The 18682-nt window shown below is 36.3% G+C and overlaps 1 protein-coding gene across 1 annotated transcript; it reads left to right on the forward strand.

Moving 5' to 3' along the window:
- The first annotated feature begins 477 nt into the window (after positions 1-477).
- LOC145562010 (kinesin-like protein KIN-14B) lies at positions 478-18166 on the forward strand. Its single transcript, XM_081622155.1, has 23 exons — positions 478-847; positions 3030-3153; positions 3481-3567; positions 3737-3907; positions 3994-4100; positions 5210-5341; positions 5438-5616; positions 6702-6863; positions 7093-7184; positions 7868-8019; positions 8141-8314; positions 9381-9527; positions 10717-10887; positions 11785-11856; positions 13116-13171; positions 13355-13580; positions 14641-14832; positions 14976-15188; positions 15402-15752; positions 16074-16172; positions 16618-16758; positions 16849-17007; positions 17498-18166. The coding sequence occupies exons 1-23, from the start codon at positions 647-649 to the stop codon at positions 17945-17947; spliced, it is 3858 nt and encodes a 1285-aa protein (XP_081478281.1). The 5' UTR covers positions 478-646; the 3' UTR covers positions 17948-18166.
- Positions 18167-18682: the final 516 nt, after the last annotated feature.

Genomic DNA, 18682 nt, shown 5'->3' on the forward strand with positions numbered 1-18682 from the left:
GGGTAAGGGAATAAGGGTTCGTTTTTTTTATTTAAATCAAGATGACTTGTGAAAGATATCGATTTAGTAAATTTTTTTTTTTTATCTTATACTTTCTCCGTTTTTTTTATGATTGCAACATTTTGACTTTTACACTATTTACGTGTTTTACTTTGATTAGATTTGGCAATTTATAGTTAGGTAAAAATATAGTCATGTGAGATCTGGTTAGATTCGTCTCGATCTATGCAATTTTAATATTTAAAGTTTATACTTTTTCATACTACGATTGAAAATATACGTTGACAAGCGTGAAAAGAAAAGTGTTGCAATTATAAAAACGGAGGAAGTAGAACAAAAATAATTACACGACACCGTTTTGTCCCTACTCAGCCACCCCTCTTTCGTTTTTGAAAATTGAATTCGTTTCCCTGGTTCTGCTTTGTCCAAAAGAGGGAAAAATAAAAATTAAAAAATCCCAAAAAATAAAAATAAAATTTATTACACAAACAAAAAGCTGGAAGTAGAGGAGAGAGAATACTGAAGAAGAAGAGTATTAACACTTTCTCTCTCTACCACCACTGGCTGATAAAGGAGAGAGAAAATTTCAGCAATTTCGAAGCAATTCGTCAGAATTCTAGGGTTTTAAGCTTGGTCGGAAGCTTTAATGGCGGACAAAAGTCGATGGAGTTGGGACGTTAAAGGTTTTGAACCTAAGAAAACGGCGTCGTTTGATGTTTCCGATCATCAGAGTAAACCGGCGTCATTGGGAAGACGATACTCCATTTCATCTTCGATTTTGCCGCCTTCTGAACTTTCTAAGTATTCTGTGGTCTCCAAAGTTAGGAAACTTGAAGATAAACTCAAGGTTTTTTTGCTTTTAAATGTTTAAATTCTTATCTTAATTTGAATTTGTGTTTTGTTATTTATTTGTTTTGGTTTTGTTTTTATGCAGTTTTGCTGAAAATGTTTTGAGTTTAATGTTTCAGATAATTTGTCTTTGGAGTAAATTTTTAATTTATAGTATTGTGGTATGGAATTATTTCTCAGCATTTAGTTGATTGGAATTTGGAATTTTCTACTAATTTGGAAGTTATGGGAGCTGTGCTATTGCCAAGGTGATGAGGTTGAAATTGAGTTTTCGAGGGTCGAAAAATTTACAAAAATGTATAGTGAATTAGTGATGTATAATGTTTGGGTTGCTTGGAGTTTTTAGTTTAATTAAGAGTTTTGTTGCAAGCTTGCATTGTGGAGTAGCTACCAATATGGTTGTGTTTTTGAAGTTGGGGCTAAATGACTTACCGTTATCGGGAATGTTTTTGGTTCGAAGTGTAAATTAGATGGGCAAAGTATGGATAGGATGTGAAAGCAGTGGTTGAACAAGGGCCTATAAATGTATTGTGAATTTGAGATGCTTGGCATTTTGGTTGCTAGGATTTTGTTGTATGAAAGTGATAATCTTGATTAATCTGTGGCAGAAAATGTGAAGAAAAGCTCATAGAATTTGACAAATTTGGCATGAAGATGATAACTCACCAGATATATGTACATACCATATACATAGTATCTCTGTAGAATTGATGTTTGCATGATGATACATGCACACAATCGTGCTGACATTCTTCCTCTGACATCTCATTCGAGATGGGATGACATTATTCCTCAAATTTTACAATTTTTGTCCTTTTTAGCCTTTTTTTTTTGAAGGGGGGAGATTAAATTCATTAATAAAAAGCCATACGGCACTTACATAAGAGATCGTAATCGAACAATACAAAGACAACCGAACCAATTACAAGTTCGAAATAAAAGAAACTACAATTGCTCGCGCAAAATGACTTTCTTAAGTACCCTTGGCTCATATAACGCTGTCCTATGCAGCCTCTTGCAAGGGGGTCTGGCAATATGATGTAATTTCTGATGAGAACCTTCATTGGCTCAGAATCCCGTACTCCTCGACCTGAAATCAAAATTGGTGTCGTACACTTCACCATAGACAAGGCAAACTCCGATTCAAACACGGATATCGGCATGGAAGCAAAACCCTTTAGCCCAAACCAACAGAAGATCAAACCGAAGCCCCATAGCCAAAAAACCCGGCTTAAATCCTGCACCAGAAGATCGGTACACCGATCTGCAAGCCCCATATCACCCCAACACACCACACAAACAGAAAAAATAATAAAACTAAATAGCACACAACGACTTCTAAAAGGAAAAACAGAAAGAAAACTAAAACCTAAAACAAAAAACGAAACCCTAACATCCCACCCCCCCGCCAAACCGAGCCCCACCACCAACGCTCCGGGATTCACCGACTCAGCCCACGAACCGCCGGAAAGGAACGCATGGACCGCCGAGGCCCGCCTGAGAAGCCCGAACCCCACATGCCCCTGAGCCGCGGCAACGACAACCCTACACGAGGGACTTAGAACGGCCCTACACGAGGGACACAGAGGGAGAAAACTCCCCCTCCCCGTTCTCGTACTCAACGTCGCGGCAACGGACAAGGGGGTGGGGCGTAGGCGCGGCGGGGAGGCGGTACAAAGAAACGACGGCTGGCCAGCCGCACGGTCGGAGAAGAACAGCGGCGGTGGACGAAGAAGCGGTGCGGCGCAAGACGAAAGGCTGAAAAAACGAAAAACCATAACGGAAAAGGAAAGAAACAAACTAAAGGGGTAGATCGGAGGCTCGCCGACGTTGTGGCTTGGGCGGTGAGCCACACGCCCGCCGGCGAGCCTCATAGCCGGAGAAAAAAGAGGGGGGGCGGCGGTTTTTGGTAGAGGGAGAGAGGTTTCTAGAGAGAGAAAAGAGGAGGAAATATCTTCAATCTCCGTCTTCTATGGCCTCTTTCTTTCTAAGCAAAGCTGTCCTTTTTAGCCTCTGCTGCAGTTGTTTTGTAGAGCTTTAGCTGGTGGACTCTATGTCTTATTTTATTGTTTTTTCATTCTATGCTTTAGTCCTTTCTGTAAATAAAAGTTTAGTTGCAGTCAACAATTATGTCTTTATGTTATCAGCTTAGCATATCTAACTAAAAAATGTGTTGGCAGTTTGCAAAAGAAGATTATGCAGTCTTGAGACAAGAGGCCAGTGATCTCCAAGAGTATTCTATTGCTAAGCTTGATCGAATTACGCGGTATGTGGGAGCACTCGCTGATAAAACCCGTAAACTGGGTGAGTAAAGTTTTAGTAATAGCAACTTTTGCTGACTTTGAGCTAGTAAGGGATTTTGTATTTTCTGACTTCTCTTTGGTGATCATATGTGCGTCATGTAATTTGTATTAAGCAGATAACTTGTTAATGCAACATGAGTCAACAGGTTACTTGTTTAATGATCAAAGGATGTTTTCATGTTTGCGGTCTTTACGCTGGATATATCCATGAGTCAACTTGATTTTCTTCTCAGATGTTGGTTATTCGTCTGCAAAGTCTTCTATTATATAAGATTTGATTCATAAGAGCTACTGGATTTGAATAATTTTAAGCTTTTTTCCATCTCAGATCAGGCTGCCCTTGAAGCGGAGGCAAGAATTACTCCTTTGATAAGTGAGAAGAAAAGGTTGTTCAATGACTTATTGACAGCCAAAGGTACTCATAATCTCTGTGAGTTATCCGTCACTGACATGGTCTTCCTCATATGCATGGCACCTTTCAGAGTTTATGGTCACAGAACTGTTTAGGCTTGTTAATTTGTACTGGCAAGTATAACCAGGTTATCAACTTTTAGTTAGTTATTAACAGGGACTGCTATTTGCAGGAAATATAAAGTTATTTTGTCGTACAAGACCACTATTTGAAAATGAAGGCTTGTCTATTGTTGAATATCCTGATGAATACACTGTCCGTGTTAATGCGGATGACGAGACATTGAGCAATCCTAAAAAGGATTTTGAACTTGACCGGGTGTATGGTCCTCATGTAGGGCAATGTAAGTTCAATATATTCTTGTTCAGTTTAAATCAGGTTGGAGTCATGTTTTTAAGTGTCTGAATGATTTTAATTTTTTGAGTGCAGCTGAAGTCTTCACTGATGTTCAGCCATTTGTACAGTCTGCATTGGATGGCTACAATGTATCTGTTTTTGCTTATGGGCAAACTCATTCTGGGAAAACTTATACTATGGTTTGTTTCACATCCTCCTTTGTCATCTGTGTTTCTGTTTACATGCGTCATTGAATGTTAAAATAAAAAAAATATTATTATGTATATTTCCCTATCCGTAATATTGCTCATGCTGTTAGCATTCACCTCTTGTTGGAAATTGTACTAAAACTATTTTGAGTCATGAACAATGAGTATCAGACGTCATTCCTATGTTATCACTGGGTTATATAGCTATTTGTTACCACATTTGTAGCAGAACCTCTTGAATTTTTCTTTCCTTCTTTTCTTCTTTGCTTAGATTAAAAGTAAATAGCTTAAGTTACCTTTTTCTCATTTGAATTTTCCTTTCCTTCTTTTCTTCTTCGCTTAGAGTAAAAGTAAATAGCTTAAGTTACCTTTTTCTCAGTTGCTTAGTTATAAACACACACACGCACACATACACATAAAATAAAAGTCTGTTGGAGTAATATAGCTTCAATTTAGGCTCATTGATTAATAAGGTAATTTGTTACTGTCAATTGTCATCACAACCAATGTGCTTCTTGTTACTGGTATGGAGTGAAAAAATCCTTAAATGTGAAACAAGTCAACCACTGCTACAGTGCTACAGTAGAAAGTGATTAAGTGATTGTTTCTGTAATATGTTGCTATTATAGACTCTCCATCTTTGGTGAAGTAACTTTACAACTAAATTAAGTATTCTTTGGTATAGCTTAACGTCTTTATGTTTTAATTTACCTACAATTCATAAGGTACCTGAAACCTTGATTGCTTTTTGCAAAGTTAGTTATGTTACATAATATGCTTATGCCACATATTCTGAGCTGCAGTTTGACCAAATAATGAATTTTTAGAAGCTGAATCTCCAATGTAATTCATGGGCTCAATTTAATAATCAAATCTTTTGTGTGCTTGTTGGAAGGAAAGTACTCAGCTGAGGTGTCTCTTTGATCCTCTCTGTTCCCCCTCCAACAATTTGTAATAATTTGAGTACAAATTTTAATTTGTGTGTTTGTATTTTTAGGAATGTTTTTGCATCCCCCCCCCCCCCCCTCTCCTTATTTATTTATTTATAATTAATAAAGCACTACTGTCATCTGATTTGACTATGTTTGAATATGTTACAGGAAGGATCTAGCCATGTCCGTGGTTTATACGTTCGATGTTTTGAAGAATTGTTTGATTTATCTAACTCAGAGAGCACTACTACTTCACGATTCAGTTTTTCAGTCACTGTTTTTGAGCTTTACAATGAGCAGGTATGTGCTTGTGCTTATGTCTTTCTGATAATCATATATTGATTTGTATGTCTTGAGATATTAGAAGCCTGAATCCCTGTTAAATGGGAATCATAGGTGAAGGATCTGCTTGCAGCATCAGGAAAGAGTTCACTGAAACTTAGAATGGGATCACCAGGTTCATTTATAGAACTTGTGTCGGAGAAGGTCGACAATCCATTAGAGTTCTCCAGAGTATTAAAAGTAGCTCTGCAGAGTCGGGGCCCCGATGCACAGAAGTTCAACGTTTCTCATCTGTATGGTTCTAATTCTAACATATCTAATTGAACTCTCATTTAAATGTTAACTAGGTTAGATCCCGTGCCATGCACGGTGATCTTTATATATAGTTATAGATTATTGATTGAGAAGTATTATAATTATAATTAGTCGAGAAATAATTAAAGTATGTGATATGTTGATTTGGTATTTGCAATTTTAATTGTAGCTTCCAATACACAACTAAAACAAAAGTAGGTAAAAAATCTGAGCAATATTTTTTCTTATTGTAAAATAGGTCACCAATTATTTAAAAATATTTATTTTTGGTATATATTGCCCAATTTTTTTTTTTTTAGAAAGATTTGTGAATAAATATTTTATTTTAAATATATTAACTATTACGTGTTAATATGGAATATGTGCAAAAAAATAATATGATTTTTGTAAATGATTTGTTTCCTAAATTAAAATATTTTTTTTAAAAAAAGAAAAAAAATAACTAAGGACACACTAGGAGATGACAAGTGTCGTCACTGGTGTGTCTTTTAGTATATAATAAGTATTGAATGAATTGATTGATTGATTTTTCTATGTAAACCATCTGGAATTCTGGTCTAAATTTCCATATTTTTTTTGCTGTGCATGTCATGCTTTTCAGTTGCTATTGTACTGTAAACTGATTATTTTGCCTGCCTTTCACTCTCTCTTGGGCCATGACAAGGCATATTGACAGTTCCTTTCGCCTTTCTTTGACAACTATTTTTCATCAATGGAGTGTTAACCACTTTATTTGGCATGTAATGAGTGTATAAACTCTTCGGCTTGTGACCTCAGCTGTTTATCAATTCTTTGATTGCAGTGGTCATCACTCATTACAGATAAAATACAAACTTGGAATTGACTAGCCTACTGTAGGAATCTTGAATTTATGCTTTGAAGCTCTGCCATTGTGTGATTTCCTTCTTGAATGCATAAAGTGGTTTGAATAAAGTTGTGGGCTCTAAATGTTTAAACCTTTTCTGAAGCTGAAATTTTATTTTATACATCTGTTTGAGACTAGTTTTACAATTTGAATTTATTACTCATTGACTTGAATTACTGTCTTGGTTGTTATTCCCAGGATTGTGACCATACATATATATTATAACAATGCAATTACCGGAGAGAACTTATACAGCAAACTTTCACTGGTTGACTTAGCTGGAAGCGAGTGCTTGAGTACAGACAATGAGTCTGGTGAGCGTGTTACTGAACAACTGCATGCTATGCATTCCCTTTCAGCGTGAGTCGTCTCTTTTCTGGCAAATTTATTTTTAACGATTTTGTTCTTGATGTTATTGTTCACAACTGCCCCTTGTAAGCTTCATAATGTTGAAACTCCAAAATTGTTATTTTAGTTCTTTCTTATTTACAAGCCATTTTGTATGGGTGTATTTTGGCTTCTGAAATGCAGAAATTGATGGTGTCTTTAAATAACTTAAACTTCTTGCTGATTGATGTTTACTTTACAGATTGGGAGATGTTTTGTCATCTTTGACATCAAAGAAAGACGATGTCCCGTATGAAAATTCTCTTCTTACCAAACTCCTTGCTGACTCAGTAGGTGAGTGTTGGAGAACTTATCATTTGAATTGAAGGGACATTAATGCTAACTTCTACCTAAATAATCTAAACCTGCTTATTCCTGTCTGTACCATCTTCCTTATTTGGCATCCGTCACTTGTATCCTTTAGGATGTCCAAGAAGCTTTAAGATGTTTCATATTTGTATTTGTGTTTTACTAAAGTAAATTGTAGTGAAATTACTTAAGTGGTGTATCCTTGATTTAAATCCAATTACTCCCTCCGATCCATGTTATTGACCTTTGTGGATCTAGTTCATGAAATTCGACTGTAATTTTGTTTTCAGATGTACAGGGATATCTGATTTTAAGGTTTGAACTAGTGTCTATGGATAAGATATCAAGCTTTCAACAATGCAAAAATAATGGTCAAACATTTTCTGACCATTAAAGACACTGATAAGAATAGTTCATTATTGTATATTTTGCTTATTTTGCACCAAAGAAAGTCAAAAGTTAGTGTTTAGTAAGAGGAAATGAGAGTCCAATTGTAAATTTCTGAATAACCCATTCAGATTTGAGTGATCTTTTATCTTTTCAGTATCTGCCTGGAGTTTTATTGCATTAAATATTTAGACTCAATGGCCATTTTTCATGAATTTTAACTTTCTTGAAGTTCGCATTTATGAATTTGATTGTAATAGTTGACATTCAATTTGCTGTAGGTGGAAGCTCCAAAACCTTAATGATTGTCAATATATGTCCAGATGTTTCTAATTTGCCCGAAACTTTATCATCCCTCAACTTCTCTTCCAGAGCTCGAAGTGCTGTTTTAAGCCTTGGAAATAGAGATACTATAAAGAAATGGAAAGACATTGTGAGTTCAATTGTGATTTGTATTAGTTTTACTAACCACACTATTTGATGAACTTATGCTAGTCTTTTGTTTAAAGAGATGTTTTTCTCCTTGTAATTTGTGGTATATGGAATGCTTGTAGGCTAATGATGCACGTAAAGAGCTTTATGAAAAAGAAAAGGAAACTATTGATATGAAGGAGGAAATTATGAGTTTACAACAAGCAGTCAAAGAAGCAGATGATCAATGTCTCCTCCTATTTAATGAAGTTCAGAAAGCTTGGAAAGTTTCATTTACATTACAGTCAGATTTGAAGGTCTCGTCTCCTAAATATACTAATTTCTTTTTGGGGTTCATAATTGCTTAGTTATTGATGTAGGGTTCTTGCAGCATTCATGATAAGTTTTATCGAGTCAGCATTTTAGCAACTCTTTTTCATTATATTTGAATTAATTGATCTCACATTAGATTTTGGTTTTGGTTGATTGTCAACAATCCACAAATTTATGGATGTCTGTGTCTATTTATCAAGTCATGATCAGGCTTTATATTACTTGATCTTAAATGCATCCCTAATGTTAGGTGCCCCTGCTTCATCCTATTATGTCCCTCTTTTTTTTTTTTCCTGCTTGTTTTATTGCAGATCTGCCAACAGTTTTTTATTCCTTGTTCTGTGTTACAACAGTAAGGAACCATTCTTCCCTTTTACACATTAGGCAATGAAAAAATATGTTGCAAATTTATCAGGCAATGTATCTGCTATTTTGTCAGATTGTAGCTGATCAAATGCAGGCTTGTCCAGGGTCCTTCAGTCATGTCGAATGGCATGCTGCCTGAAATATTTGGGCCTTTACTTCTGTCACTTGAAATTTTTCTTGCTTTCCTGGTTTCTAGTTGCAAAAATCGACATGACTTGACGTGGTATCCCTAGATGGCTCTTAGTTTGTGCGAGTTAGTTGAGTCTTGAGATTTGCTTAATGGACTCTAGTTCATTTATTTATCAAAGATAATTCTGCTCGTTAACTAGTTTTACCATCTTTCATAGGCATTTTGATATTATTCCTGGCCAGGCTGTATGCCTGTTAGTTAGCCTTTTGTAGTGTCTTTTTACTGCACTATTCTACTTTGCAGATGGTTTGGATGCCCTTTGCCCTCTGAACTTCTGAAGCCTCTGTTGTTTTTAACTTTTCCCTGATTAAGACTGTCGTGAGTGCTTTTGCCATAACATTCAAATGGCAATATAATAAGGAGAGAGAGGGGGGGGGGGGGGGGGGATGACAATGTTGCAGATTGAATTAAAATTGTATTAAATTATTTGTATCGAGCTTATGCTTTCATTTCCACACTCTTTCTGAGATTTTGATTCTTATCCTATGGTGCAGGCGGAAAATATAATGCTTGCTGACAAGCATAAAATTGAGAAAGACCAGAATGCTCAACTAAGGAATCAAGTTGCTCAACTATTGCAAGTAGAGCAAGAACAAAAGTTGCAAATAAAAGAAAGAGAGACAACAATTAAGAGCCTGCAGGTGTGTGCTATTTGATACTGTCACTTGTCAGCTTCCTCACCTGCATTCAGGATTATATTAGCAATATTGTATCCTGTTTTTCCAGCACCAAAAGATTCCTTGATTCTGGCTGCCTTTTAAGTGGATTTACATTAGGCAGCTGTGGGTAATTTTAATTATGAGACAAACTATGAAATATAAATTCTTGGTGATTGAACTCCCTTTTCCCTTCTTGGTAGCCTGGAAGCAGCTTTAGAGTTGAAAAACTTGCCTGTCTCAGCTAAGAATCAGTACCCATTGGATGGACTATATTTTGGCGCTGATCATCTTTTAGCCCTCTCTGCTACTTGCTGATATGCTTGTCATTGTTGCCTCTTTTATTTCCGTGGCTCAAAAAAGCGCCAAAGACCACTGATATGTGTCTTTTGGGATAGGATAGTTTATATCTTTATAAAGTTTAGAAAATAGGGAAAAGATATGTGGTCCTAGGAAGGATGGTTAGAGTATGATCGTTGATTGATAGTGATGGTCTGTTGCAGACATTGGTAAGAAGCATACCATCAAGAGACTTGTATGTTGGGTGGGGTTGAGGAAAAATTAATAGTTGTTGTCTGGGCTTCCTTCTGTAAACTTTATATGTTCCTCATTTCCTCTGTCATGATCCTAGCTCTTGCAATTTTTTTTTCTTCTGGAAAATGCAGAAATAGTTGAGTATTCATAGCTCATCACGTGCTCTTTATAAATTAGCTCATTGATATGCAGACCATACATATGAGCTTCATGGTGTATTGCTTGCATGTGAATCATTGGTCTTTGGAGATTATAGTCATTTTCTTGCATATTCATGTCCAACTATATTTCTCTTTAAGTTGTTGGTTTCTTGAACTATTTGCATGTGAATTATTGTTCTTTGGAGACTATGGTCATTTTCATGCATATTTATGTCCATATCTTTCCCGAAGCATTAGTGATAGAAGACCTGAACAAAAAATCCACACTCCTATCTTTTCTCCTCTACATTCTAGTGTTTGTTATCGCATAATAAAAAACTGGGGTAGAATGAAGATTTCTGCCATGAAAGCAGTCACTTACAAGAGTTATAATAACTTTACAATTTTTGTTTAAATAATGCTTTTGACTTTTGAGGTTTAACAATAATTTTTTTATATCTGAAATCATAATATTACTCCAACTATATTTTTATCTTTAGGCTAAAATTGGGAGCTTAGAACAACAGCTAAATGAGGCCCTTCGTTCTGCTGAAAGTAGATCAGGGAGTGTGCCTGAGTCAAATCTCAAGGCTGCAGAGGATAATGTGGATTCATCGGCTGTTACAAAGAAGCTTGAAAAAGAACTCCTGAAAAGAGATGCCTTGATTGAGGTCTGTTGCATTTCCTTTTATCTGTCAAACATAGAATCAAAAATTATCTTCTGCTTCTAGTTTTCCTATGAACTCTTTTTTGCGTTGATAATGTGTTTTTTTTTTTTTTTTTTTTTTTTTTTTTTTTTTTTTTTTGGGGGGGGGGGGGGGGGGGTGTAAATTTACATCTACTGAGTATTGCATGTAAAAATATTCAGTTTTCCTTCTAGCTTGCTTTCCTCCATAATTTTCCTTCAAAATCTGTAGAATTAGTACACCTTTGAGATTACAACTCTTACAGAATTTGGTTCATCAGTTCATGTTTCTCTGATGACTGTTTACTGTCAGTTGTCACTAGACCTGGTTATTGGGTAGGGTAGCCCAATGATAATAGGGTTAGGGCCAAGTTTAAAGGGCTGTTAATGGACAGGACCCTTATTGGATAGGGCCAATATAGGGCTAAAATGTTTGTCCAATTTATAGATAATGCAAAAAAATTACATAGATATTTTCTTATTCATATATACTTAATAATGGCTTTGTCCAATATTTATATTAATTGATAGTTTGTTGGCATGCCCATCGTTGACCTGCGACCCGCTTTGGCCCAACCCATTATTGGCCAAAATGTGACCCTCTTTGACCCGACCCGCAACTGACCCACATCAACCCTGACCTGACCTGCCCAATAAGCAGGTCTAGTTGTCACCATCTTTGTTACCACCTCTAGCATACCTTCCTTTTTGGTTTTTCTGTTCCTTTTAAGGTTATTAATTAGCCTTTTCGAACCTTGCTGTAAGAGATCATGTATCTTGAGAGAAAAGTTAACTTGAACTTGTATTCTTCTTGGGATTTTTGTTGTTTAAGTTTTAACCTTTTTTTTACCCTGAGATTAAATCTGTTATGTTTCCATGACAGAGGTTGCATGAAGAAAATGAGAAATTATTTGACAAATTAACGGGAAAAGCGGCTTCGGTTGGATCCTCCCAGGTAGATCAACTAACATTTATTTTTGGCAAAAATCATTGACCCATATTTACATCTAGCTATGCACACATGCATAAATGCTGTGAGTTTTGTTTTTATTTCATGATTCTCTTTTTGCTAGTGGAATGTTCATGTCATCAGTTAAATATAAATCTTCCCTGCCTTCAAGTTGGAAAGACTTACTGCATTTTGTTCACTCATTTTGTTACTCTGTCCCAATTGTGTTGTTATATTTTAGGAACATGCCAAGATAATTTTGATGTAGAAGACTACATGTATTAGGTATAATATTAGCCCTTTTGGCCAAAATAGAAAAAAAAAAAATTGTAATTCTTTCTTTGATAGTTGTAGTTTGACAATAAAACAAGACTAGGAAAAAAAATGTTTTTGAAAATATAAATGAGATGAAGTATTTCAATTTCTTTTTAGATGATACAGCATTTAAACATCATGGTTGCACAATGACTAATATTCTTATAAGAATTGTATGATTTGCAACTTAATAGAAAAATTGAGTAGGGTGACAACTAGCTATGTATCTTTCTTAACCTCCTGTGGTACTCACTTATTCCAGAAGATACTCAAGGGATTGGAGTGGAAATTTATAAAAGATTTTTTTGCTGTTAGTGTAGTTTGTTATAGGGAAAAAGTGACGGTTTTGGATAATATGATTGGTTTAAAAGAATATTGTGCTGCACATGTAGTGGAATTGCTTGTAGAGGGATTTCATGCTGAATGTAGTGTGAGAAACTATTTAGCGGGAATCCACCTCTCATAGAGTTGGTACTTGTAGTTTGATTCAACTGAACATCCAATACAAGTTTTTCCCTAAATTTTTCTAATTTTCTTCTTATTACTACTTAAATTTTACTGAACTGTTGGCTACAAATATTAGCTGAGAAATCTGACTTGATTTGTAGCACAACTTCTCACTCTTTCTATTTGTCATCTTTCTGATCTTAAAAAACACAACAAATTGTATGTTAAATGCATATTTGGATTCAGGCTGTTTTGAAATCAGCTGCCAATAATGCTGTTTTAATATTGTTTTTATTCATCTGTTCTTTTGAGGAACCTCTTAAAATGTCATACCTCCTAACATGTTCAGAATTCATCGACTTTATGGCAGAGAGCAATATTGGCTCTTTGCATCCTTTTCTTCTCCTCAAATTGCAATCCAAAGTCGAGGTTTTATGACTTATGTTATGTGACTGCTGCATTTCGTTACCTGCATGCTGACCTCCTATACTGTACCACTCCAGGTGTCTAGTCCATTATCTAGACGAGAATCTAATGTCCAGTACCAGGACTTGGCCAGGTACCTTTTTTGCACATCAATACTAGTGACTTTTCTTATTTTAATTTTTCTTTTTCTTTGGTCTGTCATCTGTGCATGTGAGCTCTCTTTGGTTGGATAGAGTGGGTAACAGGGTGGTGGTTTTCTGATTTTACTTGTTCTTTCATTCCACGTGTAATGATCTTTATTTTGGCATATGGCCAGGAACAATACTAGTAACAGCACTGGAAATTCTACTCAAGTGGTTTCTGGATCAACAGCCGGTGGTAAGGGGGAAATGGCAGTTGCTTTGGTCAAGCCTGCAGGGAATGAATTAGCAAAAACCACCCCAGCTGGAGAATATCTAACTGCCGCCTTGAATGACTTTGACCCTGAACAGTATGAGGGCCTGGCTGCTATTTCAGATGGTGCAAATAAACTTCTGATGCTGGTATGATCAAGGAAATTCTCGTGGTTCTTGCAGATATCTTGTGGTTCTTTTGCTAGGCTGTGTTTAAATTTTCACTCTATTTGGAAGCTGATCAATATTGACTTGCTATGTGAAATTAAATTATTATGGAAGATAACCCAACTCCAAGAAAAAGATATTTAATTCCATTGTTAGTGTAACATGTAGTTAGTCTTATCCTGATGCTAGATGCATCTTCTTGTTGTTGGCCCTATACCTGTATACCACTTAACCAGGATCTCATTCAGTCTTTTTTTTAACTGTCCTAGGATACACACTTACACCTGCCTTTATACAATTTTAGAAAAATAATAACTGACAACATGGAGTAAAGTTGCTATTAAATTATTAATTGATGTTTAGGGAGAAGGGCAAGTTAGGAAGTTGCATTACAAATAGTTGTCTAGTAGCTTATAGGGGAAGACTGTTAGTTAGTAGCGGGAAAGATCTATATATAGAATCTGTAGTTTTGAGAGAGTGCCGTTCCTCTCGAAAGATTGGCAAGGCTGTAGTAATCTTAGCATTGTTTAGTCATATCTTTACTTGCACTTCCTTAGTCTCTTTTCCTCTCTTAATCTTTTTTTCCAGTCCTCATATCTCTTTGTTTTGGTCACTAATCTGAGCCGATTGATGACAATAGTAAATGCATTTCCTGTCTAAATTATTTTATACTGTAATTCTATGAAGAAGGTTGGTATTACCTTGAACAGCAACCCAATAAATAGACGCATAGAAGTATGAAGATCCCTCACACAAATAAAGCCAGGACTTAAAAATATGATGCTTCTGTCAGTCTGTGAGTTTGCTTCTGAATTCTGATGTTACCAATATTCTGAGTGTGTCGAGTATCAATGTTGGGGTTTAAGTATTCAGGTGTCTTGCTCTTCACATCTCATTTATGTTTCAAGTTTTGCACCCTTCCTCTGACTTTATCTGACATACAGTCTGCTGAAGGACCTAATTATGTTACATAGATGGGCATGGGTATATAGATGGAAATCCTTAGATATAATTGAACCAATTTAATCTATCTGCAATTCAGGTTCTTGCAGCTGTTATAAAAGCTGGTGCCTCTAGAGAGCATGAAATACTTGCAGAGATCAGAGATGCTGTCTTCTCATTTATCCGTAAGATGGAGCCAAAGAGGGTGATGGACACTATGCTCGTATCTCGTGTGAGGATATTGTATATAAGATCTTTGATTTCTAGATCTCCTGAGCTGCAATCTATCAAGGTGGAAACGTTGCTGTCTTTATACTTTGTAATTTGAAAATATGGGAAAAATAGTATATTTATTGCTTCAATTTTTTTCCTCTTCAAATTTATTTGTAATAATATATAGAAGCTCATGTGGTTCATTGTACATTTCTTGTTAAGGTTGCTCCAGTTGATCGATTTCTAGAGAGAGCCTCTAATGGAAGAAGTAGGAGCTCTAGTCGTGCAAACAGCCCTGGAAGATCTCCTGCTTATGATTTGAGCCCTAGAAATTCTCTGGTTGAGGGACAAATCCTAGGTTTTAGAGTGAATATAAAGCAGGAAAAGAAATCTAAATTTTCATCTGTGGTTTTGAAGTTGCGGGGTATTGATGAGGTTGGCATGTTCATATGATATGCATATAATTTATGTATTTTTTCATTTTCTGAGTAAGCTTTTTCTTTGACAATCAAGATGCTAAATTATAATCTTGTGCGTCTACTGACTGCAGTACAAGTGCAGCATATACATAAATGCTATTGCTTTGGTTTTGTTCTTGTTGGAAAATGTTCCATGAAGAAATATGTTAATTCCATTACTGTTTTGCAGGAAACTTGGAGGCAACATGTAACTGGTGGAAAACTCCGAGAGATAACAGAGGAGGCCAAAAGCTTTGCTGTTGGGAATAAGGCTCTTGCTGCTCTCTTTGTTCATACACCAGCTGGAGAACTACAGCGTCAGATTAGATCATGGTTGGCTGAGAACTTTGATTTTCTTTCAGTAACAAGTGATGATGCAATAGCCGGTAATACTGGCCAATTAGAGCTCCTCTCAACTGCAATTATGGATGGTTGGATGGCTGGACTTGGTGCTGCTCAGCCACCCAGTACTGATGCTCTTGGTCAACTTCTATCTGAGTACACAAAACGGGTTTACACATCTCAGCTGCAGCACTTGAAGGTATATATTGCATTAGGACACCCAATTTCTTTATACTTCATCTGCCCCTAAAGATTGCCCCATTTTTCTTATTGGTTTGTCCCCCACAGATTGTTCCTTTGTATTTATAGTTACCTCTCTCTAGTCTCTACTTTATTTGTTATCCCACGTGAAAATGGACAACTTTTTAATCACTCAATACAGCACTTGATTAAGTGAAATGAGGGACATGGGGCTATCAATTAGGGATGGAGGGAGTACTATGATTATGTAGTAGGCAAGCCGTTGTAGATTCTGATAGCACATACACATTATAATCTAAAACTGTGCATACTCTATCAGGATATTGCAGGCACTTTGGCTATGGAAGCAGCAGAAGATCCAGCTACTGTGGCAAAGCTACGTTCTGCTCTTGAGTCTGTTGATCACAAAAGGCGGAAGGTATAAACATGTGCTAAAGTTTTGCTATCATGATGTTGCTCATTTTCTCATTTTGCTCATTCCTCATTTTTTTTTGTTGGTGGGAACTTAAAGTTACTTAGAACTTGCATAGTTGCACTCCTTTTTACTCTTGTGATAAAATGTAAGAGTTGAACCAGCTGCTAGTATGTTTAAGGGGTCTCTTGTTTTGTTGGGTTGGGGCTAGAATAGGGCATTACCTACGGTTCCATGTCAGATATCTATCATTAATGTTTTGCAGAGTAATGTATCTTAGCTCATCGAAAGACTTTTTAACTACATGAGCACAGGGGTTGCATCGTTGCCATACGAGTCTTTTAATGAGAGAGCATTGAAATTATGTAGGCAATATTTACTATTTAACTACCCCTTGTTGCTTGTACGAGACATGAATTATTGTTTTTCCAATATTTCCATTCCCTTTCAGATATTGCAACAAATGAAAGGCGAATCAGCTCTTCTGACACTGGAAGGTGGTGGCTTGCCAATTCCTAATCCTTCTACTGCAGCTGAGGATGCAAGACTTGCATCCCTCATTTCCCTTGATGGCATATTGACGCAAGTCAAGGTTGGTTTTTGTTCATATTGTTTCTTTATTGATAGATTGATCACCCACATTTCCTAGATGATTAATGACTGAGCACAAATGCATTTATAGGATATTACAAGACAAGCCTCCATAAACTCTTTGAGTAAAAATAAGAAAAGAGCAATGCTTTCTTCTCTGGATGAACTTGCTGAACAGATGCCCTCACTTCTTGAGATTGATCATCCATGTGCACAAAGGCAAATTGCTGAGGCTCGCTCAATCGTAGAGGTAGTCACTCTCTTTGCCTACTTGGAAGGATTGTTTTCTTTCATGATCACTGTCATCCTTTCAGCTTTTGTTTTTTGGTTCTATTAGTTGGGTTTATGGCATTTAATGATAATTGGCTTTAGCAGATGAAGTGGATACCCTTTTATTTCAGTTGCAGTTCTACGTTACGTAGGAGTCTGCTAACTCTACTTTATCATCCAGTTTAGCTGCTCATCTTGAATTTTTGTCGTTTTACACTTTAACTTAGTTTGAAGTACTGGGTGGCATGGCATGTATTGAGTTATGAGGATCTTGTTTTTAAAATTTGATCTGATGTACATATAAGAAATTATAGGATCACTTAAATCATTCGTGTTTTTTGTTGTTGTTGTTGTTGTTGTTGTTGTTGTTGTTTTGACTTTTGATATACATATAAGAAATTTTAGTTTGATTAATTTGCTTATTTGAACTACTGAATACTGAGTATTAATTGTTGGCAAAAATTGCTCAGTCTGCTGCTGAAGAAGATGACCGTTTCCAAACTTCCCATGCTAACGAGCCATCGTCAAATTTCGGTTATGCTACTGAAACTGATGTATCGCAGTGGAATGTTTTACAATTCAACACCGGTTCCACAACCCCGTTTATTATCAAATGTGGAGCCAACTCAAATTCAGAATTGGTGGTCAAAGCGGAGGCTAAGGTTCAGGAACCTAAAGGTGGTGAAATTGTGAGAGTTGTTCCAAGACCAACTGTTCTGGAAAATATGACTCTGGAGGAGATGAAAAATTTATTCTCTGAACTACCAGAGGCTCTTAGTTTGCTTGCCTTAGCAAGAACTGCTGACGGCACAAGAGCTCGGTATTCCCGACTGTATAGAACTCTTGCAATGAAAGTTCCTGCCCTGAGAGATCTTGTTAATGAGCTGGAAAAAGGGGGAATTTTGAAGGATGTGAAGTAATGGGTACATCCAATGATCCATATGCAATTCCATTAGTTTGTGTTGTATGTATTATTAGCCCACTTTCTTCCATCTTCCTTTCTTTTTGATGAAAATCTCTTTCTTATTTGTCACCCTTGTGTGTATATTATGTAGGGGATTTCTTTTTGATACACTACGGAATTATGTGTAAATTTTGTACGATTCTTCATTGTTAATGAAATCACCCATTGCTTAGAATTTGAGATTTGGCGGATGTGAAGGGCTGATTTACATTAGTCTTTACGTTGTTAGGTACACCCGGGGGCATGCAAGAGTTTTTGATTGACGAACTATGTCAGCCATTCACCTGTATTCATGCGGAGTATATATACATATTTATCAATCCTTTGCTGAATACCATCAATGGCAGGTCTTGCTGCCTATTATGGATACATCTGATATTTATTTTTGGTAAGTGTAACACCAATACACCATCCAAGCTTATAATTAAAACATTATTCTTGCACAGTTGAAGAGTCTTGAGGTTGTAATGTTATATGAAGTATCACTTTAATCATTTCTGCAAGGGTGTTGTCACATTAACCTTACTAGCCTAGCCTAAGAGTCATACACCATACCATCGAAAAATACTATGGGTGTTTGGTATGTGCAATGCGCAATTGCGCATCATTAGTATCAAAGAGTGGGAGGAGGATAAGAAATACTCTGTAGTTAAGAATTGAATGCAGGGTGATGAAGTTAGTACTAGCATTG

The sequence above is a fragment of the Chenopodium album genome, chromosome 10 (genome assembly GCF_948465745.1).
Source record: "Chenopodium album chromosome 10, dcCheAlbu1.1, whole genome shotgun sequence".
NCBI lineage: Eukaryota > Viridiplantae > Streptophyta > Magnoliopsida > Caryophyllales > Amaranthaceae > Chenopodium > Chenopodium album.